Raw genomic sequence first — 22460 nt, forward strand, 5'->3', positions numbered from 1 at the left:
CAGACACTAAACTGGCCGGATGAACTTAAATCTAGTTTCAGCTTTACCCAAACACCGGATTCTTGTCTGAGTAAAGGGCAGCTATAATACTGGTCAGCAGTACCCAATATTGGCCTTTTCACCTGGTAATAAGGAGGAGGACTTTTTGAGATTTTTCACTTCTGCCCAGAAGCCTGATTAGGGGCTGTGACAGGATGGACCGCCTATGCCACCCTGTCCGTTGTTGCTGGGAACCGGCTGAGCTTACTTTACCACCGGTCCCTTTTGTTATCCCAAATGCGCCATCTTACCGCAGTAGGAGGGGCTTACAATCCTGCCACCACTAAACTCCTTCTATGGCACTCAGAACCACATTCCTTCTGGGTCACTGACGCTGCTAACGTATCTCGTTGCTGGTGTACCCGGGCTGGTAACTCCTGACCTTTTACTGTGGATTAGGGTTGCTGTGAATGGATGTCCCCCTGGCATATCACATTGACCAGGACTGCTGGGTAGCAGGCAGAGCGGTGGTACTGGAAACGCTTGGGTCCAAACCTCGGAGACAGCCGGAGAATGGATTAGATTTGGGGTCTAATCTGTACATCTGTCACGGGCACTAGGAGTTGCTTACCCGAGTTTCACCAGATGGAACTCTGCTAGAGAGGCGGGGTTATGGCACGCACCTCAAAGCAGGCAGGTGAATGATTTGAGCGACACAACAGCAGGAGAGTAGAGCGAGTCTGAGGAAGTCAGCGACTTGCAGCTATGGTTAGAGGAAAGTCAGCGACTTGGAGCAGTAAACTGGAGGCTGAAGATAATGTAGACACGAGGAGTGGACGTGGATAGGTGATGGTAGGTAGAGGAGGAGTCAGTGGTCTGCGTACAGCAAGTTGTACCACTGTAGTGATGGGAAGAATAGTACTGGTGCAGGTAGGTAGCAGGGTAGTCGGTGGTCTGCGTTCAGCAAGTTGTACCACTGTAGTGATGGGAAGAATAGTACTGGTGCAGGTAGGTAGCAGGGTAGTCGGTGGTCTGCGTTCAGCAAGTTGTACCACTGTAGTGATGGGAAGAATAGTACTGGTGCAGGTAGGTAGCAGGGTAGTCGGTGGTCTGCGTTCAGCAAGTTGTACCACTGCTATGGTGAGGAGTCTGGTCCAGGTGTAGGTAGGTAATAGGAGAGTCAGTGGTCTGCGTATAGCAAGTTGTACCACCGCTGTGATAGGAGGACTTGTGCAGGTAGGTAGCAGGGAAGTCAGTGGTCTGCGTGCAGCAAGTTGTACCACTGCTGTGAGAAGGAATGAGGACTTGTCCAGGTGCAGGTAGGTAGCAGGGAAGTCAGTGGTCTGCGTGCAGTAAGTTGTACCACTGCTGTGAGAAGGAATGAGGACTTGTCCAGGTGCAGGAGAGTGAAGTTGAAAGGCAAACTGTGGCTGTATGGAAACAGCGCAAGTAGAGCAATGTCTTGTGATGCAGAGATGGAAGGCACAATGAATAGTCTGTATGGAGTAGATGCCTTGCAGGGAGGAGAAGCTGGTCACAGCAGATATGCACAATAACGCTAAGTAGTAGCGTGAGGAGATATCGTAGCTTGAGTGAAAGCTTGTCCTAAATGAAGCAATGCAGTAACACAGTCTATATGGGTACTTGTACAATGTGCAGCAAACAACAATGGATACAACTGGTATGCGAGCAATAGGCAATAGTCAGTAGAGCATACCCAGTTGTGTAGATCCGGAATCAGCTGAGAAGTGAAGCGTTGTAGCGGTATGGGAATCGCCGCTGAGTTGAGCAGGGAGCAGCGTGGAAGCTGAAGCACGAGTAGAGCTGGAAGCAGTTTGGGAACTGTACACACGAGTAGAGCTGGAAGCAGTTTGGAAACTGCACACAGGAGTAGAGCTGGAAGCAGATTGGAAACTGCACACAGGAGTAGAGCTGGAAGCAGTTTGGAAACTGCACACACCTATAGAAGTTCACTGGGAGTGAGACTTCAAGATCAGGCCACTACCTAAGGCTGCAGGTGCCTTAAGTAGGGAGGGGTGATTGATCCATCAATCACATTAGTGGTCAGGTGTAGTTGTTAAAGGGACCTGCGCATGCCCAGTGCAACAGGATGGCGGACGGCCGCGGTTCCACACAGGTGTAAGCGGGAAAGATGGAGAACCACGTACCGGAGTGGAGGCACTCGCACTCCGGTGAGTGACAACATCACAGGAATACAGCAATATTGAAGATGTTTCCAAGCACATCTTTGAAGCAAGATGTTTATTTGCTCTTACTGGTTAAAGGTCCCAGTGATCAGTTCAAGTTGATATCAGAAGAACACTTACATGCTCACACAGCTCATCTTTTATACAGTTCAGAAAGTCTATTTTTAGAATCGGGATGTACTCTATTTACACAAACATGGATATACCTGCATTTCTTCAAGGCTAACAAAATTTACTTATCTATGCAATTCACTCTGGTCAAAAGGCCACACAGTAACAACCCCCTGCTGGGACTTTGGTCAGAGCAGGCATGACACTTCGTCACAAAACTTTGTTAGCACTTTTGGCTATCAGACTCCCTTGCACATATGCCTAATTGGAGGTTTCCACTAGCAACCTTACAAATCCTAAACAAAGACACTTCCATACTAGATACATCCCAATACACACAAGACCTCCATCCACAAAGGCCTATTGTATCAGATGTATGCATCAGAAATAAGGCATATCCTTTAGTAAGGTGAAAACAGGAAAAAACAGTTTCTACCCTGGTCTCAGAAATAACGATTTCTTATCTCAGAATATATACAATATTAAAAATAAGTGCATTGGCAATTTATATAAATATGCGCCCTGCGCGGTTTCCCTTAAATAAATTGTTACCATAAGTTATTTATGAGTGATCCAGTGACAGGGGCTTGCAGTTGTTCAGAATTGGTTGATAAGTCGAAGATCAAGGCTAATTAGTGGCACATGTGTGGGGGCTTATGGCTATTACAAAATAGTTACAAGTCCCTGAGACATCCCATGTTGCCCCATCTTCTAAATTGCTGCATTACTGTAACTACTGAGGGGGCAGATAGATTTATCCTAGATCACCAATTTAGCTTTGGTCCCAATGTTCATTTTATGGTGCTTTCATTCAAGGGGGGGGGGGATCAAGAAGGGTTAAGGCACTGATCACTGGGCCCAGTGGTTCTACTGAATTCCCTTGGTTTAAATCACAGAGCTATTCAGCGAAAAAGACTTCATTTATTCCACTCATAAAAGGGTCTTTTCTCATTTCACACAAACATTAATTTCCCACCACATCTACAGTGTTCTGCGCACCAGCAATATTTAATCTAGTCTAAATCAATAACCATTCCTGGAAGAAATACAACTGAAGAGTAGAATATTAGAAGCAATAAATTCTTACTTCAAAGCCAATCTGGTCAGATATAGTTACCTCTGACAGTAAGAGGAAAGCTCAGCTTAGCCCCCGGGGATTTCGAAAGATCTGTTACATCTATATCCAGTAATGAACCCACTTTACATATTTATTCATCTCAAAGTGTCTACATCTGTGACTGGATCACTTATAAATAACTTATTTGTGGCTGGATCATGTAGAAATAATTTATTGTAGAAATGTATTTCAATCAGAGGTGCAGGCACCAATGTATAATTTGAAATGCACTTTTATCGTGTTACATTGGGTTGTGTATTGTATGCAAGTGTCATTGTTTGGGTTTGTATCTAGAGGAAGTCTGTTTGCTGATAGCAAGAAATGTTAAGTAAGTCTTTATGTGAAGTGACAAAAACCTGTTTAGCCTGTATACCCAGAAGAGGCAGCTGTGTGGCGTTACTGGATCTCTGATAATGCAAGTTTTAGCACATAACAGAGAAGTGTAAATATTAGCTTTGCACTGCATCGTAAATCCATGTTGGGTAAACAAATTGTATCCTGGTTCTAAAAACAGCCAGTGAGGCTGTGTCCCAAATCAGTATTAAAAAAAAGCCCTGTCTTATATTGAAAATTGTTCTTATTGTTTCATCTGACCTGCTCCTGGTACCTCTAACCGGTGTGAGCAAATAAACATCACTTGCTTCAAAGACTGCTTGGAAACTTCTCTATTCCTGTGACCTGCAGATTAGACCCAAAATCTAATCTGTTTCCGGCTGTTACTGAGGTTTGGACCCAGCTTTTCCGGTATCACAGCTCTGCCCGCTACCCAGCAGCTCTGGCCAGTGTGATAGGACCAGGGGGGGGATCCATCAACAGCTTCCCTGATCGATCGGAAGAGGTCAGGAGTACCAGCACAGGTACACCAGCCATGGGTACATTAGCAGCGTCAGTTACCCAGAAGAAACCCGGCACTGGATGCCGGTAAGTCTAGTGGTGGCAGCTTTTGTAAGCCCCTCCTCCTGCGGAAAGAGGGCGCATTTGGGATAACAAAAGGGAATGGTGCAAAGTAAGCCCAGCCGGTTCCCAGCAACAGCAGACAGGATGGCATAGGCGGTCCATCCTGTCGCAAACATCCCACTGCTGACACCATGTAATTGTTGTAGAAACCATGATACAATGACTCCTTTTTAAAGTGATAATTTATTGAGAAATCAGGTGTGTATTTGCAGAGCATTCAAATCTCCATAGATCCACTATGCAAGTTATTGATCCCTTTCCCCCTTCTGGTGTATTACACAGGTATTTATAGCATGAAACAGTAAAACAAACATTGTAAATGCACTGTACATGGAAAAGGTTTACTTTAAAAAACTGTATACGTTCCTTTCTAAGCATTTAGAATTAATCTAAACCTATCAAAGTCTGTAAATCCTCGGAGGCTAGGCGGTCCTAGGCAAATCACTTCCAAATCCCCCCCCCCCCCCCCCCCCCCCCCATGACCACGGAAGATAGACAGCTAGAAAAGATAAATATAATTTATACACACAATTTGACAGCATGTACAGATCTCCAGATGTCTGATTAGTGTAGTCTTCTAGCAGTGGAAGGAATAATAATTTGGATGTGTTTTTTTTACCTCTTTTGTAATTACAGACAACAGGACAATCGTGTATGAAATTAACAATTGTCTGTGTCTCTGTATATAATTACTGTAGCTTTCTCACAATAGTCTTCCCTTTGTGTCTTGTTAATATGTCCAAGCAGAAATTAAGTGAAAAGGGTGCCTGATATATCTACTGTTTGGATCGCTGGATCGTATTCAGACTGTTCTGCTACAACTCTGTATTCAAACTGTTCTCTCTTAATTGAGCAGAAATACATATTTTCCTTGGATGTTTCCAACAGATCGACTTATGGAACACTCACTTTTTTTAAAGTAACAAAGTTGTTCTGTTGTCAAGGAAACGGCTTTGTTCTGCCTGTAGTGTACTCTGTTCTCTTACATAAATTACAGCTCCGCTTGTACACTGCAGTACTTACGCTGTATATGCCAGTGTGGTAAGACTGGTGGATGTGTAAAAGTTTTATCATGAAGCTGTATCTCTTGCTCTGGAACGTATCCATTTATAAAAAATATATTCAATAAAGGATTTGGTGGAGCAGAAGTTTGCAGTACACTGTCCATATTAAACAGTAAACAAAGTGGACGGGGCCTAGATATCACCTACAGAAGAACAATATTGGCCAAATGTTCTTCCTGCCTTCGCAGAAATCTCATGTAAAGAAGAGTGTCAGCGGCTTGTACCAGATTTAATACTTCGTAAAGTCATGTTAAGTTTCTGATTATCACGGGCTGGTAACGTTCTATCCACCAACCAATTAGTATGCAGCTCTACTCGTGTTAATAACTTTAAATGTTCTATTTGTTTTGTTAATTAGTTTTATTGAACATCTGCTTGGGGGTGGGGGCGTTAAATAATAAAGTATACAAATGAGAGATTTCCGGTTTTTTTAAATGTCATGTTCGTTTGATTTTAATATAGATTTGGGAATAGTTAAACAAGATATTTTCAGATTGAAGAAACTCATCCATGGTGTAGAAGGGTCATATTATGGTCACAAATAAACTAGTGGTCGTATTTATCTAACGTTACAAAACCTTTAGAAGGAAAAAAAGTATGTACATATATGTATACTTATGGTGCACACGCATGTGCATACATGCGCAACGTGTCGTGAAAGTGATAAACACTCTTTGCACCAAATCTCTAAAGTCTACATCAGGGCCTGGCCCTACCATTCTACGAGCTCTCAGCTGGCTACTGGCAAAGCATGCTGGGACTTGTAGTTTCACAACACCTATAAGATCTGCAGGTTGTCCTGGTCTACATGTTAGATATACTATAAGTTTGTAGTCCGCATAGTAAATTCAGCTAAAACGTCTCATAGGTTCCACGAATAGGTTAGGGACTATGGAAGGAATCTGAGCTATTCCTAATTTGTGCCTAGAATATACCATAAAGTAAAATCTAGAGTCTACATTGGTGCTAAAAGAAAGATATTTGTTTTTAAGGGAAGAGACGGGAACGTTTTTGGTGGTTTAAAAGAAAGTTGTGTGATAGAAATGTGTTAATTGGTCCGGTCAGAGGATTAAGGGGTTAAGAAACAATGTAATGATAAACTGTTTTGAAAGTCCCAGTCAAACTTCTAACAAAACAAGGGTACTACAGTGTCGGGGAGTGGTTCTGTTGATCTTTAGTCCCAAAATCCAAACACTGTATACAGAGAGAGAACCTAATGCTTCCACTGATTGTACAGATCTGTGATTATTCTGCATTTTATTATGTTTCATGTTCTGAAGCTCCTCTTTTTTATGGTCCCTCTGTTTATTTGCACCCTGGATGTGCAGTGTTGCTTTTACTGTCCATGAAGTTTATCCATTTATTAATGTTGACCCCACACTCTAATACTGGCGGGAGAGCTGAATGGTGAATCTACAGATGTCCTTTTTTTTTTTTTTTTTTTTTTTTTTTTTTTTTTTTCTCCCCACGAGGGCGGAGATCTGAAGATTGTACTGTGACCATCAAACCGTTTCCAAGCAGGGAGATTAGATGGTGTATAGTAGTTTGTATTAAAAACATTTTTCTCTAGTGCCAATAGGGAATAAACACTGTAATAGTCTGGGTATTGGCAGACAGAGGTAACAGGGCACTGTTCATTCGCTTAGTCTGACATCTGTGTCTATTTACAGAGACCCCAGTTAGGTCCATCCCTAATGATTTGGGGGGAGATTAATATTGCCCTAGAGCCACTTTTAACATTTCAAAATATTATAAAAGGCCTCAATATAGAATTACTTTTTCACAGTGAGATCTAGGATTAGGTAGGAGGGTTAGGAACACAGATTGAAAAATAATACCTGTAAGCTCTTTTATTTCTGTTTTAAGCAGTTTCATTTTGTATATTTTTGTATGTTGTAATTATTTCATTATGTTAACAAATAAACTGTCTGTTTCCTGTACATCATATGTGTATACTGTGGGACTGGATGCTCTGCAACATAGAGCAGGTAGGTGGCTCTCTGGTGCCCCCAGCAGGTCAGGTGGTGGTATGACAATTTCCTCTGACTGGTAATTGTAGAAATATAGAATGTAACAGCAGATTAGAACCGCTTGGCCCATTCTTTAACCTACGGTAACCTCAAACCCTATTTCATCGTTTATTCTTTGTAAGGATATCCTTATGTCTGTCCCAAGCATGTTTAAATTGCTCTACTGTATTAGCCTCTACCACCTCTGATCGGAGGCTATTCCGCTTATCCAATTTTTCCACCTAGATAGATGTATCTACCTGTTTATGGGAAACTGAAAATGTTCCTTGTATCGGGTATTTGGGGAGCAAAGTTGAGAAATCGGATTTTTATAGTTTGTTATGCAAATCCCCAGGAGAACGGCGCAGACTGATTTCGAAATGTTTCACTGTAGTAGTAAATCTGTTAAAACATAAAATGGGTATTAAACCTTTTTTTACAGACGTTGTGTACTGGGTACGTTTTTACAGTTGTATATAAAAGCATCGGGGGTGGGTACTTTGGATGCACGATAGTAAGAGGTCTTGAACCGTTTCTTCTAAAGCAATAAAGGAATTTTGGAATGTGCTTGCTGAAACTATAGTCTCTGACCCTGTAAATATCAGTAACAATATTTACATAGTGTTACATTGTGATCTCTGCTTTCTATAGTGTAGCCTGTTGACACTTTGTTTCACATGTGTATTAAACGTAAACTTCCTCTAGCAGTAATGTTTCTGCACTGAGCCGGTGTTACAAGGAAGCAATATTAGTTTTTAAAAGAACAAAACAAACTCTCCTTCATTTTACAAGTCTTCAGAGTACACCGGTTACTACAGGGCTGAAAACCAGTAGAAAATGATCCCTTTATAGACAAGGGACATTGTTTTTAGTATAAAAAGACAAAGGGAATTGTAATAGCGAGCATTAAACTGTGCTGTTTTGTTGCTGTGTGTTTGTTTTTTGTGTTTGAAACAATAATCCCTTCACTATTTAGGAGTAGACCTCTAACTTCTCTAGAAATCCCTTTTACTTTTAGTACCTTTCTAGCCATTGTGAAGATAAGGTTTTTTTTTTGGGGGTGTAACATGTTTTCCTCATCATTGCAGATTCCGTAGCTACAGACAATCCCCTTACCGATGTGACATTCATGCATACAATCAACATAACACACACATGACTAAAATATACTGAAATAAATACACACACATATATATATATATATATATATATATATATATATATATATATATATATATATATATATATATATATATATATATATAATTTCCTCTGAATTCTTGCTCCTGACGTCTGGCCCTAGTGTCTAACTTTTGGGATTATTTCTTCTATATATTTATATTCTGATATTTCTCATCTTTTGCTCATTCTTATCCCTTTAATCACTGTGGCTGCTTCTCTTGCAGTGTTTAACGTGCGGGAAAACCTTTAAGAAGCTTTGGTCTCTCCATGAACACAATAAAATCGTACACGGTTATGCAGAGAAGAAATTTTCCTGCGACATTTGTGAAAAGAAATTCTATACTATGGCTCACGTCCGAAAACATTTGGTTGGTAGGTAGCCATGTACCCCTGCTCCGTCCTGTCTAATGTACTGACATGCATTATATAGCCGGTATATTGTGCCATTACAATGCTGCTCTGTTTGGGGATTTAATGCACATGAGTAATGTTTGCTGAAAAAGAACAGAAAATAAATTTTCAAGGGGTATATCTACTAAGCGGCTGCTCTGACGAACCGCTGATTCTCGGTGCTTTGTTGATATGTTTTTTTCAAACGACAATTTTATTAAAGACTAAACCTGATGTTTGTGCAATTAAATTTTTTACTGTACTTTTTGGGTATATCCCACTTAAAATTGGATTTTCTTCTGGAATGTATTGTCTCTTGTGTTTTTGGTTTTTTTTTAAACAAATTGATAATACTGTTGAATGCACCTGAAACTTTTAAATCTTTAATATTTTTAAAGAATTTTCTAGATCGTGTATCAGATGCAGAGTACAATGACCTTTCTGTCCAAAGCCTGATTTACAGGGCACGTATATCTTTATACTACCAGAACACTGCTTAATCTATCTCTTCTCTTCTTACTGCACAGTACTGGTGTTTGACAAGAAATGTTAGTCAGAAAGTGAGGTGGTAGATTTAAAACCAAAATAAGTAAAAGCCTTTTAGTGACGCACAACATGATAAATAGATAAATGATAAATCAATATTTTCTCACACCATTTAATGAAAGAATGTTCACTTGCGGTGGGTGACAGGTGAATGGACAGCGATCATGAAATTAAAAATTAAATTATGACCTTTATTGCACCAGAGATTCCCCCCCAACCTCCTAGTCACAAACCATCCACATAGCCTCATCCAAAAAGGCTTCTGGCAATTACTGGTCCTCCGGATATCACATCCGCAGTTGCCTTTTCATTTTTCTTTGACAGAATTAAAATCTCAGTATAAATACAAAGAAATAGTTATGTGCAGGTATGATTTTAGCAGGGAAGTTGTTCATCTAATCCCTCCTTTATTAGGTGATGCGGGGCAGCAGCACCCAGATCATTGAGCGCAGGATTAGGCATCTAGTAGATGGGACACTTGCATCCTATTATCTGTGCAAAGGTTCCAGTCTAACTGTGTGTTTTGTTTCTGGTTTATGACAGCGCACACGAAGGACATGCCTTTCACGTGTGAGACCTGCGGGAAGTCCTTTAAACGCAGCATGTCTCTGAAGGTCCACTCTCTGCAGCACTCCGGGGAGAAGCCTTTCAAGTGTGAGGTGAGACGCTGGAATAGTTACCCTGGGTTTATGTCTTGGAGTCAGATGTAAAGCTGCGCGTTAGTGCGCTATAACCTGCACACGTGGCCTACAGTAGAGGCGGCCATGTTGTGAGCAAATCGCTGGGAACCAGAGACCCAACGGAAAGCATCACCTTTTGTGGGTTGACGTTAATGAAGTCCCTGCAGGTTTAAGTGGATTGATGGGTGGAATTTCCATGAATATTGCCCCAGCCCACAGAATGGTTGCTTCCGCTGTGTATAGGGGACACATGCGCTTTAGAGTGATCATTTAGTGGGGACGTGCTTGCTGCGCTATCATGCCGAGAGGTGGCCTCATTCACTGACATTGTGTTGCCCATGTAGCAGCCTCACTGTATGTAGATCTGATTTGATAGCGGTGCACGGCCTCCTCTAGCTGCCTCTTTGATTCTTCTCTCGGTAGAACTGCCACGAGCGTTTCCAGTACAAGTATCAGCTGCGGTCGCACATGAGCATCCACATCGGACACAAGCAGTTCATGTGCCAGTGGTGCGGCAAAGACTTCAACATGAAACAGTATTTTGATGAACATATGAAGACCCATACCGGTAAGGAAAGTAAGGACATTCATTTAATATTGTTTCTTTCCTTCCTGCCCAAAACATTTAATACCCATCACCCTTCATTCCTGTATCCACCCACCTGTCTGTCTGACCTTCCAGAGAGAGACCCAACCCTCATCCTCATCGCACTGTTCTACCAGCCCTTAATCTCCTGTCTCCCTCATTCCTGATGTCCCTAACCGTCTCCACTTTTAATCATCTGTCTTGTAACATTTCATCCCCACACCTCACTCATCCCATCTGTGTCTTACCCTCTGTCCTATTCCTCCTCTCTCCACTGTGCCTCTCCTCCTGTACGTGTGCCCTTACCCTCTGTGCCTCTCCTCCTGTACGTGTGCCCTTACCCTCTGTGCCTCTCCTCCTGTACGTGTGCCCTTACCCTCTGTGCCTCTCCTCCTGTACGTGTGCTCTTACCCTCTGTGCCTCTCCTCCTGTACGTGTGCCCTTACCCTCTGTGTCTCTCCTCCTGTACGTGTGCTCTTACCCGCTGTGCCTCTCCTCCTGGACGTGTGCTCTTACCCGCTGTGCCTCTCCTCCTGGACGTGTGCTCTTACCCGCTGTGCCTCTCCTCCTGGACGTGTGCTCTTACCCGCTGTGCCTCTCCTCCTGTACGTGTGCTCTTACCCGCTGTGCCTCTCCTCCTGTACGTGTGCTCTTACCCGCTGTGCCTCTCCTCCTGTACGTGTGCTCTTACCCTCTGTGCCTCTCCTCCTGTACGTGTGCCCTTACTCGCTGTGCCTCTCCTCCTGTACGTGTGCCCTTACCCGCTGTGCCTCTCCTCCTGTACGTGTGCCCTTACCCGCTGTGCCTGTCCTCCTGTACGTGTGCCCTTACCCGCTGTGCCTGTCCTCCTGTACGTGTGCCCTTACCCGCTGTGCCTCTCCTCCTGTACGTGTGCCCTTACCCTCTGTGCCTCTCTTGCTGTACGTGTGCCCTTACCCTCTGTGCCTCTCTTGCTGTACGTGTGCCCTTACCCTCTGTGCCACTCCTGCTCTACGTGTGCCCTTACCCTCTGTGCCACTCCTGCTGTACGTGTGCCCTTACCCTCTGTGCCTCTCCTGCTGTACGTGTGCCCTTACCCTCTGTGCCTCTCCTGCTGTACGTGTGCCCTTACCCTCTGTGCCTCTCCTCCTGTACGTGTGCCCTTACCCTCTGTGCCTCTCCTCCTGTACGTGTGCCCTTACCCTCTGTGCCTCTCCTCCTGTACGTGTGCCCTTACCCTCTGTGCCTCTCCTCCTGTACGTGTGCCCTTACCCTCTGTGCCTCTCCTCCTGTACGTGTGCCCTTACCCTCTGTGCCTCTCCTCCTGTACGTGTGCCCTTACCCTCTGTGCCTCTCCTCCTGTACGTGTGCCCTTACCCTCTGTGCCTCTCCTCCTGTACGTGTGCCCTTACCCTCTGTGCCTCTCCTCCTGTACGTGTGCCCTTACCCTCTGTGCCTCTCCTCCTGTACGTGTGCCCTTACCCTCTGTGCCTCTCCTCCTGTACGTGTGCCCTTACCCTCTGTGCCTCTCCTCCTGTACGTGTGCCCTTACCCTCTGCGCCTCTCCTCCTGTACGTGTGCCCTTACCCTCTGCGCCTCTCCTCCTGTACGTGTGCCCTTACCCTCTGCGCCTCTCCTCCTGTACGTGTGCCCTTACCCTCTGCGCCTCTCCTCCTGTACGCGTGCCCTTATCCGCTGTCCGTTTCCTCCTCTCCTCCTGTACGCGTGCCCTTATCCGCTGTCCGTTTCCTCCTCTCCTCCTGTACGCGTGCCCTTATCCGCTGTCCCTCTCCTCCTCTCTCCCAGTGTCCACTGTCCCTCTCCTCCTGTACGCGTGCCCTTAACCTCTGTCCGCTTCCTCCTCTCTCCCAGTGACCATTGTCCCTCTCCTCCTTTGTGTGCCCTAAACGCTGTCCATCTACTAAACCAGTGTTTCTCAAATCCAGTCCTCAGGACCCACTAACAGTGCAGGATTGCCAGGTGACCAGTGAAATAATTATACCACCTGCTACACTGTGTCAGTCAGTAATGAATACACCTGTGCTCCAGCAAGGAGATATGGAAAACATGTACTGCTAGGGGGACCTGAGGACTGGATTTGAGAAGCATTATACTAATATCTCCAGTGACCACTGTCCCTTTACTCCTCGCCCCCCCCCCCCCCTCCCCCAACACTTATCGCTGTCCTGCCCTCCTACACTCTCCCTTATTTATAAGGCTATTAAACCTAACATGCAAGTTACTTTGCGAGTACACTCATAACATTTACAAGGATGGATTTAGGGACATATTAGAAATGAATGATCAATTTTTAAGAAAATAATTGTCATTCCTGATCACCTTTTACTCCTATGCATTTCAGTTTCCTGTTTGTCTAGTGTAGAACACATTAATATGGAAACGCACATCAGCTACAGTTGTATATAGTGTTGAATATATTAATGCTTTAATCCTTTATACATTCTTATGAATGTTGAAATATTTTTTTGCCATAAATAAATTAGCAATTTTGGTTTTAGTTCCGCTCTTTAATTCTGTTCTGTTGTAAAGTATTAGACTATTGTGTCTTCACCCCCTCCCAGACCGGCCAGCTTTATTTAGAGGTGAGACATGACTGCTATGAAAAGAAACCCGTCCTCTAACTGCACTGCCGCCCCCCCCCCCCCCTCCCCCCCTCTCAGTACTGCAGGATGGTACGGTCCTGTGCGGCCAGTTGTACAGGGTCTCCGTTAATAGTGACCATCTGTCTAATGAGGACACAGAGTTGCCTGAGGGTGGGATTAGAGTGACATCTACATAGAAGTATGATGTTAATAAGCTCCATTCAGCTCATCTGTTATATTGAGGCCCGCACAGGGCGTTGTGCGGATTTTCCTATAATATGACGGCGTTTGCAGCTTCCGATACTATGCTTTGCGTTATAGTGTCAGTAGGACCTTGGAACAATGATCCTGGATGAGATCTGCGTCTAGTAAGTGCTGTCTGAGATTTGACCAAGTGTCTGTACTGCGGAAGGGAAAATCAAGAGTAAAAAGTCTGTAATGTGTAAAGACAATCTGCAGTATACTTCAGTGCATTATAGGGTTAATCAGCGCTGCACGAGCATGTAAAGGTATTTTCTGTGATGCACGATACCTGTACAATCAAATAAAGTGACGTAGAAACAAAAGGTTTCCTGTTTATATATAAAAAAATAAAAATGTAATGTATGTTTATGTGCGTTATCTGAAGAAAGATGTTTTTTTATAGTTATGTGAACAGTGTTTTGCTTTCATCAGTAAAACATCAACTACTGAGACGATTGGTAACCGTACAACATAAGAAAACCTGTAACAAACAACTATACTTGTTTCCCCTCGAGCTCTGACATCAGGGAAATGAATGAATGTAAATGTAATTCTAGAACTCTGGGAAAATGTTATTGGGGATCAGCCACAGGGACACCATGTTCTAATTCTTTGTGTTTTTGTGGGGGGGGGTTTGTAAAGCTTTCTTAATATAACCTGTATCCCCCCCTGTTCCCTGGTACCCCATAATACCCGGAGGCGGATTGCTCTACACTTCTCCTTGCTTGGCTGTAGCTCGCAGCAGGGGTAACAATCCTTGGTGCCGTCCACCATAGCTTTATGGGGGACATGTGCACAGATTCGGTCCTCCTACACTGGGGAACGGGTCCTGGGACACAGGTTAAATTGAGGCAGGATTTCCGAAGGTGGTAATGGGTGTGTGTTTAGTGGAAGGGGGGGGGGGGGTTTAAGATATTGGAAGTTGTATAAAAGATGACTTTTAACTCTTCAAGGCATGGAAAGCTGCTTTTATGCTTTACTGCATTGGTAGTTTCTTTAGTGCTGTTTCGGTACACACCTCCACGGTTTGAGATTGGCAATGAGTTGCCTGAATGTACCGCTGGCACAAGTTGTCACTAATTGTGAGATTGTTTGTGTCGATGCGTCCAGGGACTGAACTCGCTGTTTGGGGGTTTACAAGTATGTGGTGTATAAGTCTTGCCAGTGACCAGTGTCTGTCCCATCTCTGTTCCCTTTTACTTTTATAGGAGAGAAACCTTTCATCTGCGAGATCTGCGGGAAGAGCTTCACCAGTCGGCCCAACATGAAGCGGCACCGTCGGACGCACACGGGGGAGAAGCCGTACCCCTGCAACGTGTGTGGCCAGCGCTTCCGTTTCTCCAACATGCTAAAAGCTCACAGGGAAAAGTGCTTCCAGGGCGGAAACCCCCCAACTCCCGGTAGTCCCGGAACGGCAGCGAGTCTCTCCGCTTCCTCGCAGAGTGGCAACTCGCCGGGCCAGTCAAGTCCCGGGCTCTCCCCCACTTTACCGCAACATCCTCTGTCTCTGCCGCTCCTGCACTCGCTCCCGCACGGCATGCCTCCCCCATCACACCACCTTCCTCCCCCACCCCCTCTCTTTCCTGCTGGCCGTATAAACTCAAACACCAACTAGACCAACCTAAGACTGGCCTGACTGCTCTGAAGTGCTCCCCAATGGAATGCGTTGGATCATGGTCGTTTATTTTTTGTTTCTGCTTCTACATTTGTCGAACGTTGTCCAGTGTGATGGATAAAACACCTTGTGTTATTCCTCCTCTCCCACCATAATTATGCTCTTCTTGCACATAACATACTCGCAGCATTGAAATAGGAAGGTGAGGACTGAGGGCTAGCACCCATCTTATTGGTACTCTGCTTTTTTGTTTTTAGTACATATTCATTTTAATATGGTCAAACCCTGCGTTTCCTTACTTTTTGTCTAATTATGTTCTTTATGTATGTTAAACAGTTATACCTATCCTACGACGCGTTTTGCACCCTGGTTAAGCCTTGTTTGAACAGGTGAGAGATTCAAACATAAACTAATTTGTTTCGCTTCCCTGGCCACCTGGGGTTCTAACACAAATGAGGGAAAATGGAGTTATATACTGCACAGTTCATGGAATAACGGAAGAATCCTCGAAGATGATGGAAGCGCGTTGCGAAAAGGCGTCAAGTCTCCTGTGGACAGTCCCTAAGCAACCATATCTAGTCTCCGCTCCCTGACTAATCATCCTTCAGTGGATATAGAGAAGTGTACAGACAAGGAATGTAACCCTTCCAGCCCCACGATCTTACGTTGGTCTAATAAACCAGTCTTTGCTCCCCTCCCCCCACAATAAGTTGCTTCATGGAAGCAAACTCCACAGTGACTTCCTGTCCTCATCATTTCATCACAGTTGCAAATCATTGTATTCCATTTCCAATACAACATATTCCATTTCCAATACGACACATACGTATGAAGGCAAAGGGATGGTTTTTTTTTCCTGTTATATCAACAGATATTTTATTTTTTGTTAACTTGTGCTTTGTTAGAACTTTATGCATTTCATTTTGCTGTTTTGGGTTTTGTTCATCCAATAGTTTTGTGACCTAGGAGGTATCAAGGAACGACGGTAGTGAGGCAGGAGGAACCTTTAAACTTGGGGCTGCAGATACGTGGCTCTCTGTGTAATATATGGATAAAGACACCGATCTGTACACTAGACCCTCAGCTCCTCGGTGTAACATGCATTTAAAAGACTACTAAGCTTATCATGTAAGTTGCTTTGTATGTGAGAGCTGCTATTCACATCTGCAAATATATATTGGAACATGAAGCTTTCTGTTGGTACCTCCTATTGGGGGACACTGTCAGGATCCTTTCTGTGCCTAAAATGGCTAATAACAAGTGACTGGTGGTAGAAAGAAAGATCCCCATGTAATGCTAAACAACTTATTGTCCACTCCTCACTATGTACACGTTAGGCAGCCATTTTACTTCCCATCATGCCTCAGTGATCTCTAGTTGCTAATGGAGCGTTAGGCAGAATATTGGTTCAGCGCACAAGATGGCTTCCTCCTTTTGTGGGTGGTAACGGGTACCCTTAAACTCCTTTTTTATGGTATGTTGTAATACAGATTTGTGAATGTTACGACATGTCTTTACATATTGGATAAACCTGGTCTTGTAGTAACAAAAGTTGATATTCATTTAGCTCATAAACTTGAGGTTTCATTGCCAAATCTAACACTGAGCCCCTATTGCAAATAGGACATTTAGTTTTTAATAACATGGTGCAAAAAGTAATGCATTGCTGTGGCCCATAGCAACCAATCAAAAACCAGCTAGTAGCTGCCTAGTGTACTCACACTATTTAAAGCTTAAATCTGATTGGTTGCTATGGGTCACACACACAGTAGACCAGAGAACACACGTCTGCTTCCACTGGGGTGTGCGTTGACTGATAGTGTCCCAAAGCAAAGCCAATTGCTAGTGCGCTTTATATCACTTGTTACTATCCGTGATACGGTTTGTTATGGATGTTACCCAGAAGGGAGGGAGGGGGTAGCTGGTCACTGCCCCTTTCAACAAATTCTAGCAATATAAAATTTCTGTAGAGAGAGGCTTCATTTTAAAAAAGTTTCCCAGGGGTAAATATTATTGGCGAGCAAATTATTCTTCCCACCAAAATGGAGATTCAAGTGTTTCATTTGTATGGCTTATTCTCCTTGATTTTTTTTCACCCTTGTTTGACACATTGACGTCAGTCTTGTATTACAGGGCAATCTAAAATTCCTGCAATTCTCATGAGTTTCCATAGTCTTCTCTTTCCCTTCAGTCTGAAAACAGAACGATTCCACAAAAGAAGCATCCAGGGGAAAGTACCACAATCTTCGTCACTTTGTAGCGTCCTAAACGGCGTTTATAATGATGGAGGGGTCTATTGTGTTGCAATGGTTTAATCTCTTGGGCTGTGTAGGGTTTCCTAAGGTTTTATATAATGTGCTGGGTAAAGGTTCTCCAATGTGTCCCGTCGTGTCGTGTGTACAAAAGTAAATATGGAAATCCGAGTTTTTTTACGTTCTATATTTATATAAAGTCTTTTCTTTAGGAGGAGCTGAGTTATGTTTATAAAAGTGTCTTTGACATTGGAGATGTCCTGTTTCAGGGGGCGATTTAATTTGTGTCATATTTACAATCACTCCGGCACCATCGGCAACACCTTTTTATACCGTCTTCTATAACAAGGGTTTAAATTCTGAGGTTCCATGTTTACTGTACATAAACAGACCCTCCAGCATGACTCCTTCCACCTTTAACAAAATGTTCTGCTTACAAACTTTCCACTTCATTTACTTCTGCCGTTATCTAGCATTACCCCCCTCGGGTGACCCGCTAGCCTTCATAAAGGCCGTATATTGCCCTTAATGTCAATAATGTTCATATATTTAATCAAAAAAAGACGCCTCTCTGTAATGTCATATTTCAGAATAAATTAGTTTGTCTTTTTTTTTTTTTACACGTCACAACCCTTTTATAAATGTACCTTAGTCTGTCTGTGCTCAGCTCGTCGGCCGAATCCTTAGTGTGGTCCTTTGTGACTCCCCTTCTGTCCTACTTACCTCTTATGTAGCTGTCTGATGAGAATATAGAGGGCCTCTACCTGCGGTAGGAAAGTACATAGGTGGAGGTGGGGTTATTAAGACAATTTGGATGCCTCAGATTTGCTGTATAACTCTCGTCTGTATCGGGCATGATCACACCATGTAATAAAAGCCTTTCTGTAGAAAACTATATTTACCGATTTAAGAAGACTAGAGACAGAATTATGTTCCTTCTTTAAATAAATTGTGGGGAAATCTGTAGTCAGGTTTTTTTTATTCCCCCTAGAGTGGCTTTAAGAATAAAATCTTCCTTTCTCAAAGTTCCTCCCCACCTGCAGGGTGTCTGTGCCACTTAGTTGAGATAAGGCAGGTTGCAGTTTGCTCAAATACATTACGCAAGTATAAGAATATAATGCCTTATAAATGGTTATTGGAACGGAGTCATGCTGGATTATATTCATCATCATCATCACCATTTATTTAGATAGCGCCACTAATTCCGCAGCGCTGTACAGAGAACTCAGTCAAATCAGTCCCTGCCCCATTGGGGCTTACAGTCTGAATTCCCTACTATAGACACACACTCACAGACAAGGAGGGAGAGACTAGGGCAGGGGTGGGCAAACCTGTCCTCAAGGGCCATATCCAGTTCATGTTTTTAGGATTTCTTTAATCATGTACAGCTGAGTTAATCTATTTGGCTGGGTCAGTAATTATCCCACCTGTTTCTACAGGAAGAAATCCTAAAAACATGAACTGGATATGGCCCTTGAGGACAGGTTTGCCCACCCCTGGACTAGGGTCAATTTTGATAGCAGCCAATTAACCTACCAGTATGTTTTTTGGAGTGTGGGAGGAAACCCACCGATTCATGTAGTTTCCAAACTGTATTTATGAGCTTTGTGGCTTCAGCTGACGTGTATCAAACAAGAGTGAAAACATAAAGGTCTGAGCTCTGGCTGCCCCTCCCTTCCCCATTCACTACAATAGAACTTGGCAGGCAGCCAACTAGTGTTAGTGTTTTCCTTTGTTGCAACAATGTAACACCCCAAAACCATTCACCCTGAGTAATGCTGAGAAGCTGCAGAAAAAGGATTTGCAGATTGTCTGATGAGGTGGAGAATATGAAGCCAAATAAAATGTAGTGACTGTCGTCTTTAACAACCAGAAGAACAATGGAACTAGTTGGTTACAGTCTTCTCAGTCAGAGCAAACGTCCCATTGCCATAGAAACGGCCTTGCTCTCACTGTTTCAAATAGATTCTCACGACTGCTAGTGCTCAATGTAAGGTGGTTGCAGACGTACGTGGTTGTTTTACGTTGCATCAAGGCCTGAGCAGTCATATTACTTTATAATGTTCAATTATTTGTTTTATTTTTTTATATATAAAAACTTTGGTTCCCCCTGTAATATGAAGCATGACCGAGGGGTTGGATCAGGGAACGGTTTTAAGAAACCTCTACCGTGGGCTCGGGCCGTAGGAATCACCACAGTGCATTTGTCACAAGTCACTTTACAAAAGAGAGGCTACAAATTTCCTGGCTAGTTGTCACTGATTCGCTTCAAGCCGACGGTGTTGTCTGTTAATGGAGCAGCATCATCCAATAGGATTATTTGATGAAATATAACTAAACTAAGTTGTTTCTTTATTTTATTTATTGACTTTTTTGAGTTAAGTTTATAGGCGGGGTGATGGTGGTGTTGCTCTCTACGTACAGATATCTTTGTTAACTATAGTTTGAGCACACTACGCCATCTACAGGTGCATATGAGGTATTGCGCATTAGTACAATTATTTGTGAATAATCCGTTCACAGGACCCTATATCATCTGCTAAGGTTTCATCACAATTTTTTCCCTCACCCCAAAGCATTTTAAAGGACACTCGGTCATCAAAATCGTGAAATCTTATGCTTGACATGTATTTATCAGCAGTGTAGTTATCTTAATTTTTGTGTAATTTTTATTTAAAAGTCAATTTTATTTTATTTTTTGTAATAATCACTTCCTCGTATAGTTGCAGTTAATAACACTATAACTTTAAATTCGTCTCAGACTCATAACTTTTTCACTGCGCTGTAAAATAGAAAGTAGCTGAATTATCACTGATTAGGTCAGTGTTTCCCAAATCCGGTCCTCAGGGAGGTGAAACAGGTCTGGTTTTCCAGGTTACCAGTGAAATAATTATACCACCCGTGGATCTGCTACAAAGTGTCAGTCTGTAAATAATACATCTGTGCCGTAGCAAGGAGATCTGGAAAACCTGCACTGTTAGGGGTCCATGAGGATTGGATTTGGGAAGTACTAGATTAGGCAATATTGTGGGCTATAGCTATGAGAGTTTGCGCTGGAACCTTGGGGGTATATTTACTAAGCTGGGGGTTTGAATAGGTGGAGATGTTGCCTATAGCAACCAGATTCTAGGTGTCATTTTGTAGAATGCACTAAATAAATAACTAGAATCTGGTTGCTATAGGCAACATCACCTAGTCAAACCCGCGGGTTAGTAAATATAACCCTTTGGAGTAAATCGAGCAAGCGGTCTCACCAGCGCAAGACTCTTGTAAGAGAAACTGTTAGAATACGGAAACTATTAAGCTGACATTTTATTTCTAATATTCACCCCAGGACACTATTCTATACTTCAAAAAACAAACTTTTTTTTTTTTCGTGGTAACGACCCTTTTAAATTGGACAAAGGAGGGGACCATTCATAAGCTTAAATCTCACGTTGTTCGGCCAAATGAGACTTTGACGCTTTTTAGCCAGCTGGGGATTATGTTGATGGTCGTCCCTCTGCATTTAGCTCCTGTCGTAGAGCTCTCGCCTCTGTTGCACTATTGTATTTGGATAACCCAAATGTGTGTTTTATTATTTGTTTGTGTTTTAAATTCTAACCTCTTGACTATGGATGCTATAAGCGGAAACACTGGTGTTTCCGATGTAAATATCATATCTTCAGTTCACCTGTATGCAGGATGGTACCACAGCCCTCTACATCCTCTCACTTTGTCCTACGTCAACGGATTCTGGTCCCAAGTAGCCAGCTTAAATTGGGCGAGATGCTTTGCTGCGTTGCCTGGAAATTGTACGGACAGAATTCTTGTTTCTTCATGGAGAGGAATCATTGGAATAAACGCTCTTTCCCTTAGCTGGGAACAGACATCCGTGGACTGTGCGTCTGGGGGGGGGGCTGCTCGTCCTGTGTTCTCAAGGACTAAAGGACAGTTGTTATCGTGTACTAGGCCAACTTCTGAGGTCGTTAAATTCTACTCAGCTTAACTGTGCCTTTCCCAGTTCACCCACTTTGGGAGGGCAAAACATTTTCACAACCCCCAAATATCTCTTACATCATGGACATACAAACTAACTTCTGGCAAGAGACGATTCAGAACTTTGTCACCATCCACATGCAAACCCTTTAGAAGCTGGATCCAGGACACTTGGCGTAACTGAATGCAAAGCATTCTGGGAGTTTGGAAGGAACGCGCCTTGGCGCCGTGTTTTTAGCTTTCAAATTTCTCTCCTGTAGATAGTTAACTCTCGGCAACACTAGACATTGTTGGAAAGAGACATTTTGTCAATATTTCCCTACTGTATGAAAGATTTTGTTTTTACACTATATCGTTTGCTTACATTTGCAGCTTTTTGCTGTCTCACTGTATTATTGGACTTTTCATGTCTTTTAGTGCTAAGACATTAATTAGAGGAGGTAGGAGATCAGCAGTGTAGTTGTAGAAATTGTTAGTGAGCAACTATTGTCCAGAGCACAATTTAGACAGGTTTGTGTGTCGGGATTATGACATCTTAACCACTTGCCTATTGCCGATATGAAATAAAAAAAACAAAATGTTCTTTCCTTTTTAAATAGCTATAAAATTCTTTGACAAAATAAAAAACGACATTTGAACATGTGCTGTAAGATTATTTTATTTTTCAATTAAAGTTTTGGTTTTTTTTGCCTCCTTTTTAAAACATCCTTTTTTTTTTGTGTTTTTTACATATGTGTTCTTGTTCACGCTGGTGTTTAAATTAAAAACTCCATTTAAAAAACAACAATATTATTTTAGTGATGAACCTTCTTTCAGGTCTCAGAAATATTATGTCCCATTTTGATGACCTCTCTGCTCCACATTAACGTTTAAACCCCCTGAGGCAACGGCCTGTTCTCCAAGACACCTCAGAAAAAAATGTAAATACGGTTCTATCACAGTGAAGGGGATTGGAGGAACCT

At 42.9% G+C, this 22460-nt stretch overlaps 1 protein-coding gene across 2 annotated transcripts in view; it reads left to right on the plus strand.

The window, feature by feature from the left end:
- ZBTB47 (zinc finger and BTB domain containing 47) overlaps window positions 1-22136 on the plus strand; it is a 46856-nt gene extending 24720 nt beyond the window's left edge. The window contains exons 3-6 of one of the 2 annotated variants that reach the window (XM_075214114.1): window positions 8851-8998; window positions 10106-10221; window positions 10666-10819; window positions 14862-22136. In XM_075214114.1, the coding sequence (XP_075070215.1) occupies window positions 8851-8998; window positions 10106-10221; window positions 10666-10819; window positions 14862-15268 (825 nt within the window). In that variant the 3' untranslated portion in view covers window positions 15269-22136. The remainder of the gene's footprint in view (window positions 1-8850; window positions 8999-10105; window positions 10222-10665; window positions 10820-14861) is intronic. The other variant, XM_075214115.1, reaches the window with a different exon arrangement.
- Window positions 22137-22460: the final 324 nt, after the last annotated feature.

The sequence above is a fragment of the Mixophyes fleayi genome, chromosome 5, assembly GCF_038048845.1.
Source record: "Mixophyes fleayi isolate aMixFle1 chromosome 5, aMixFle1.hap1, whole genome shotgun sequence".
NCBI classification, from domain to species: Eukaryota; Metazoa; Chordata; class Amphibia; order Anura; family Limnodynastidae; genus Mixophyes; species Mixophyes fleayi.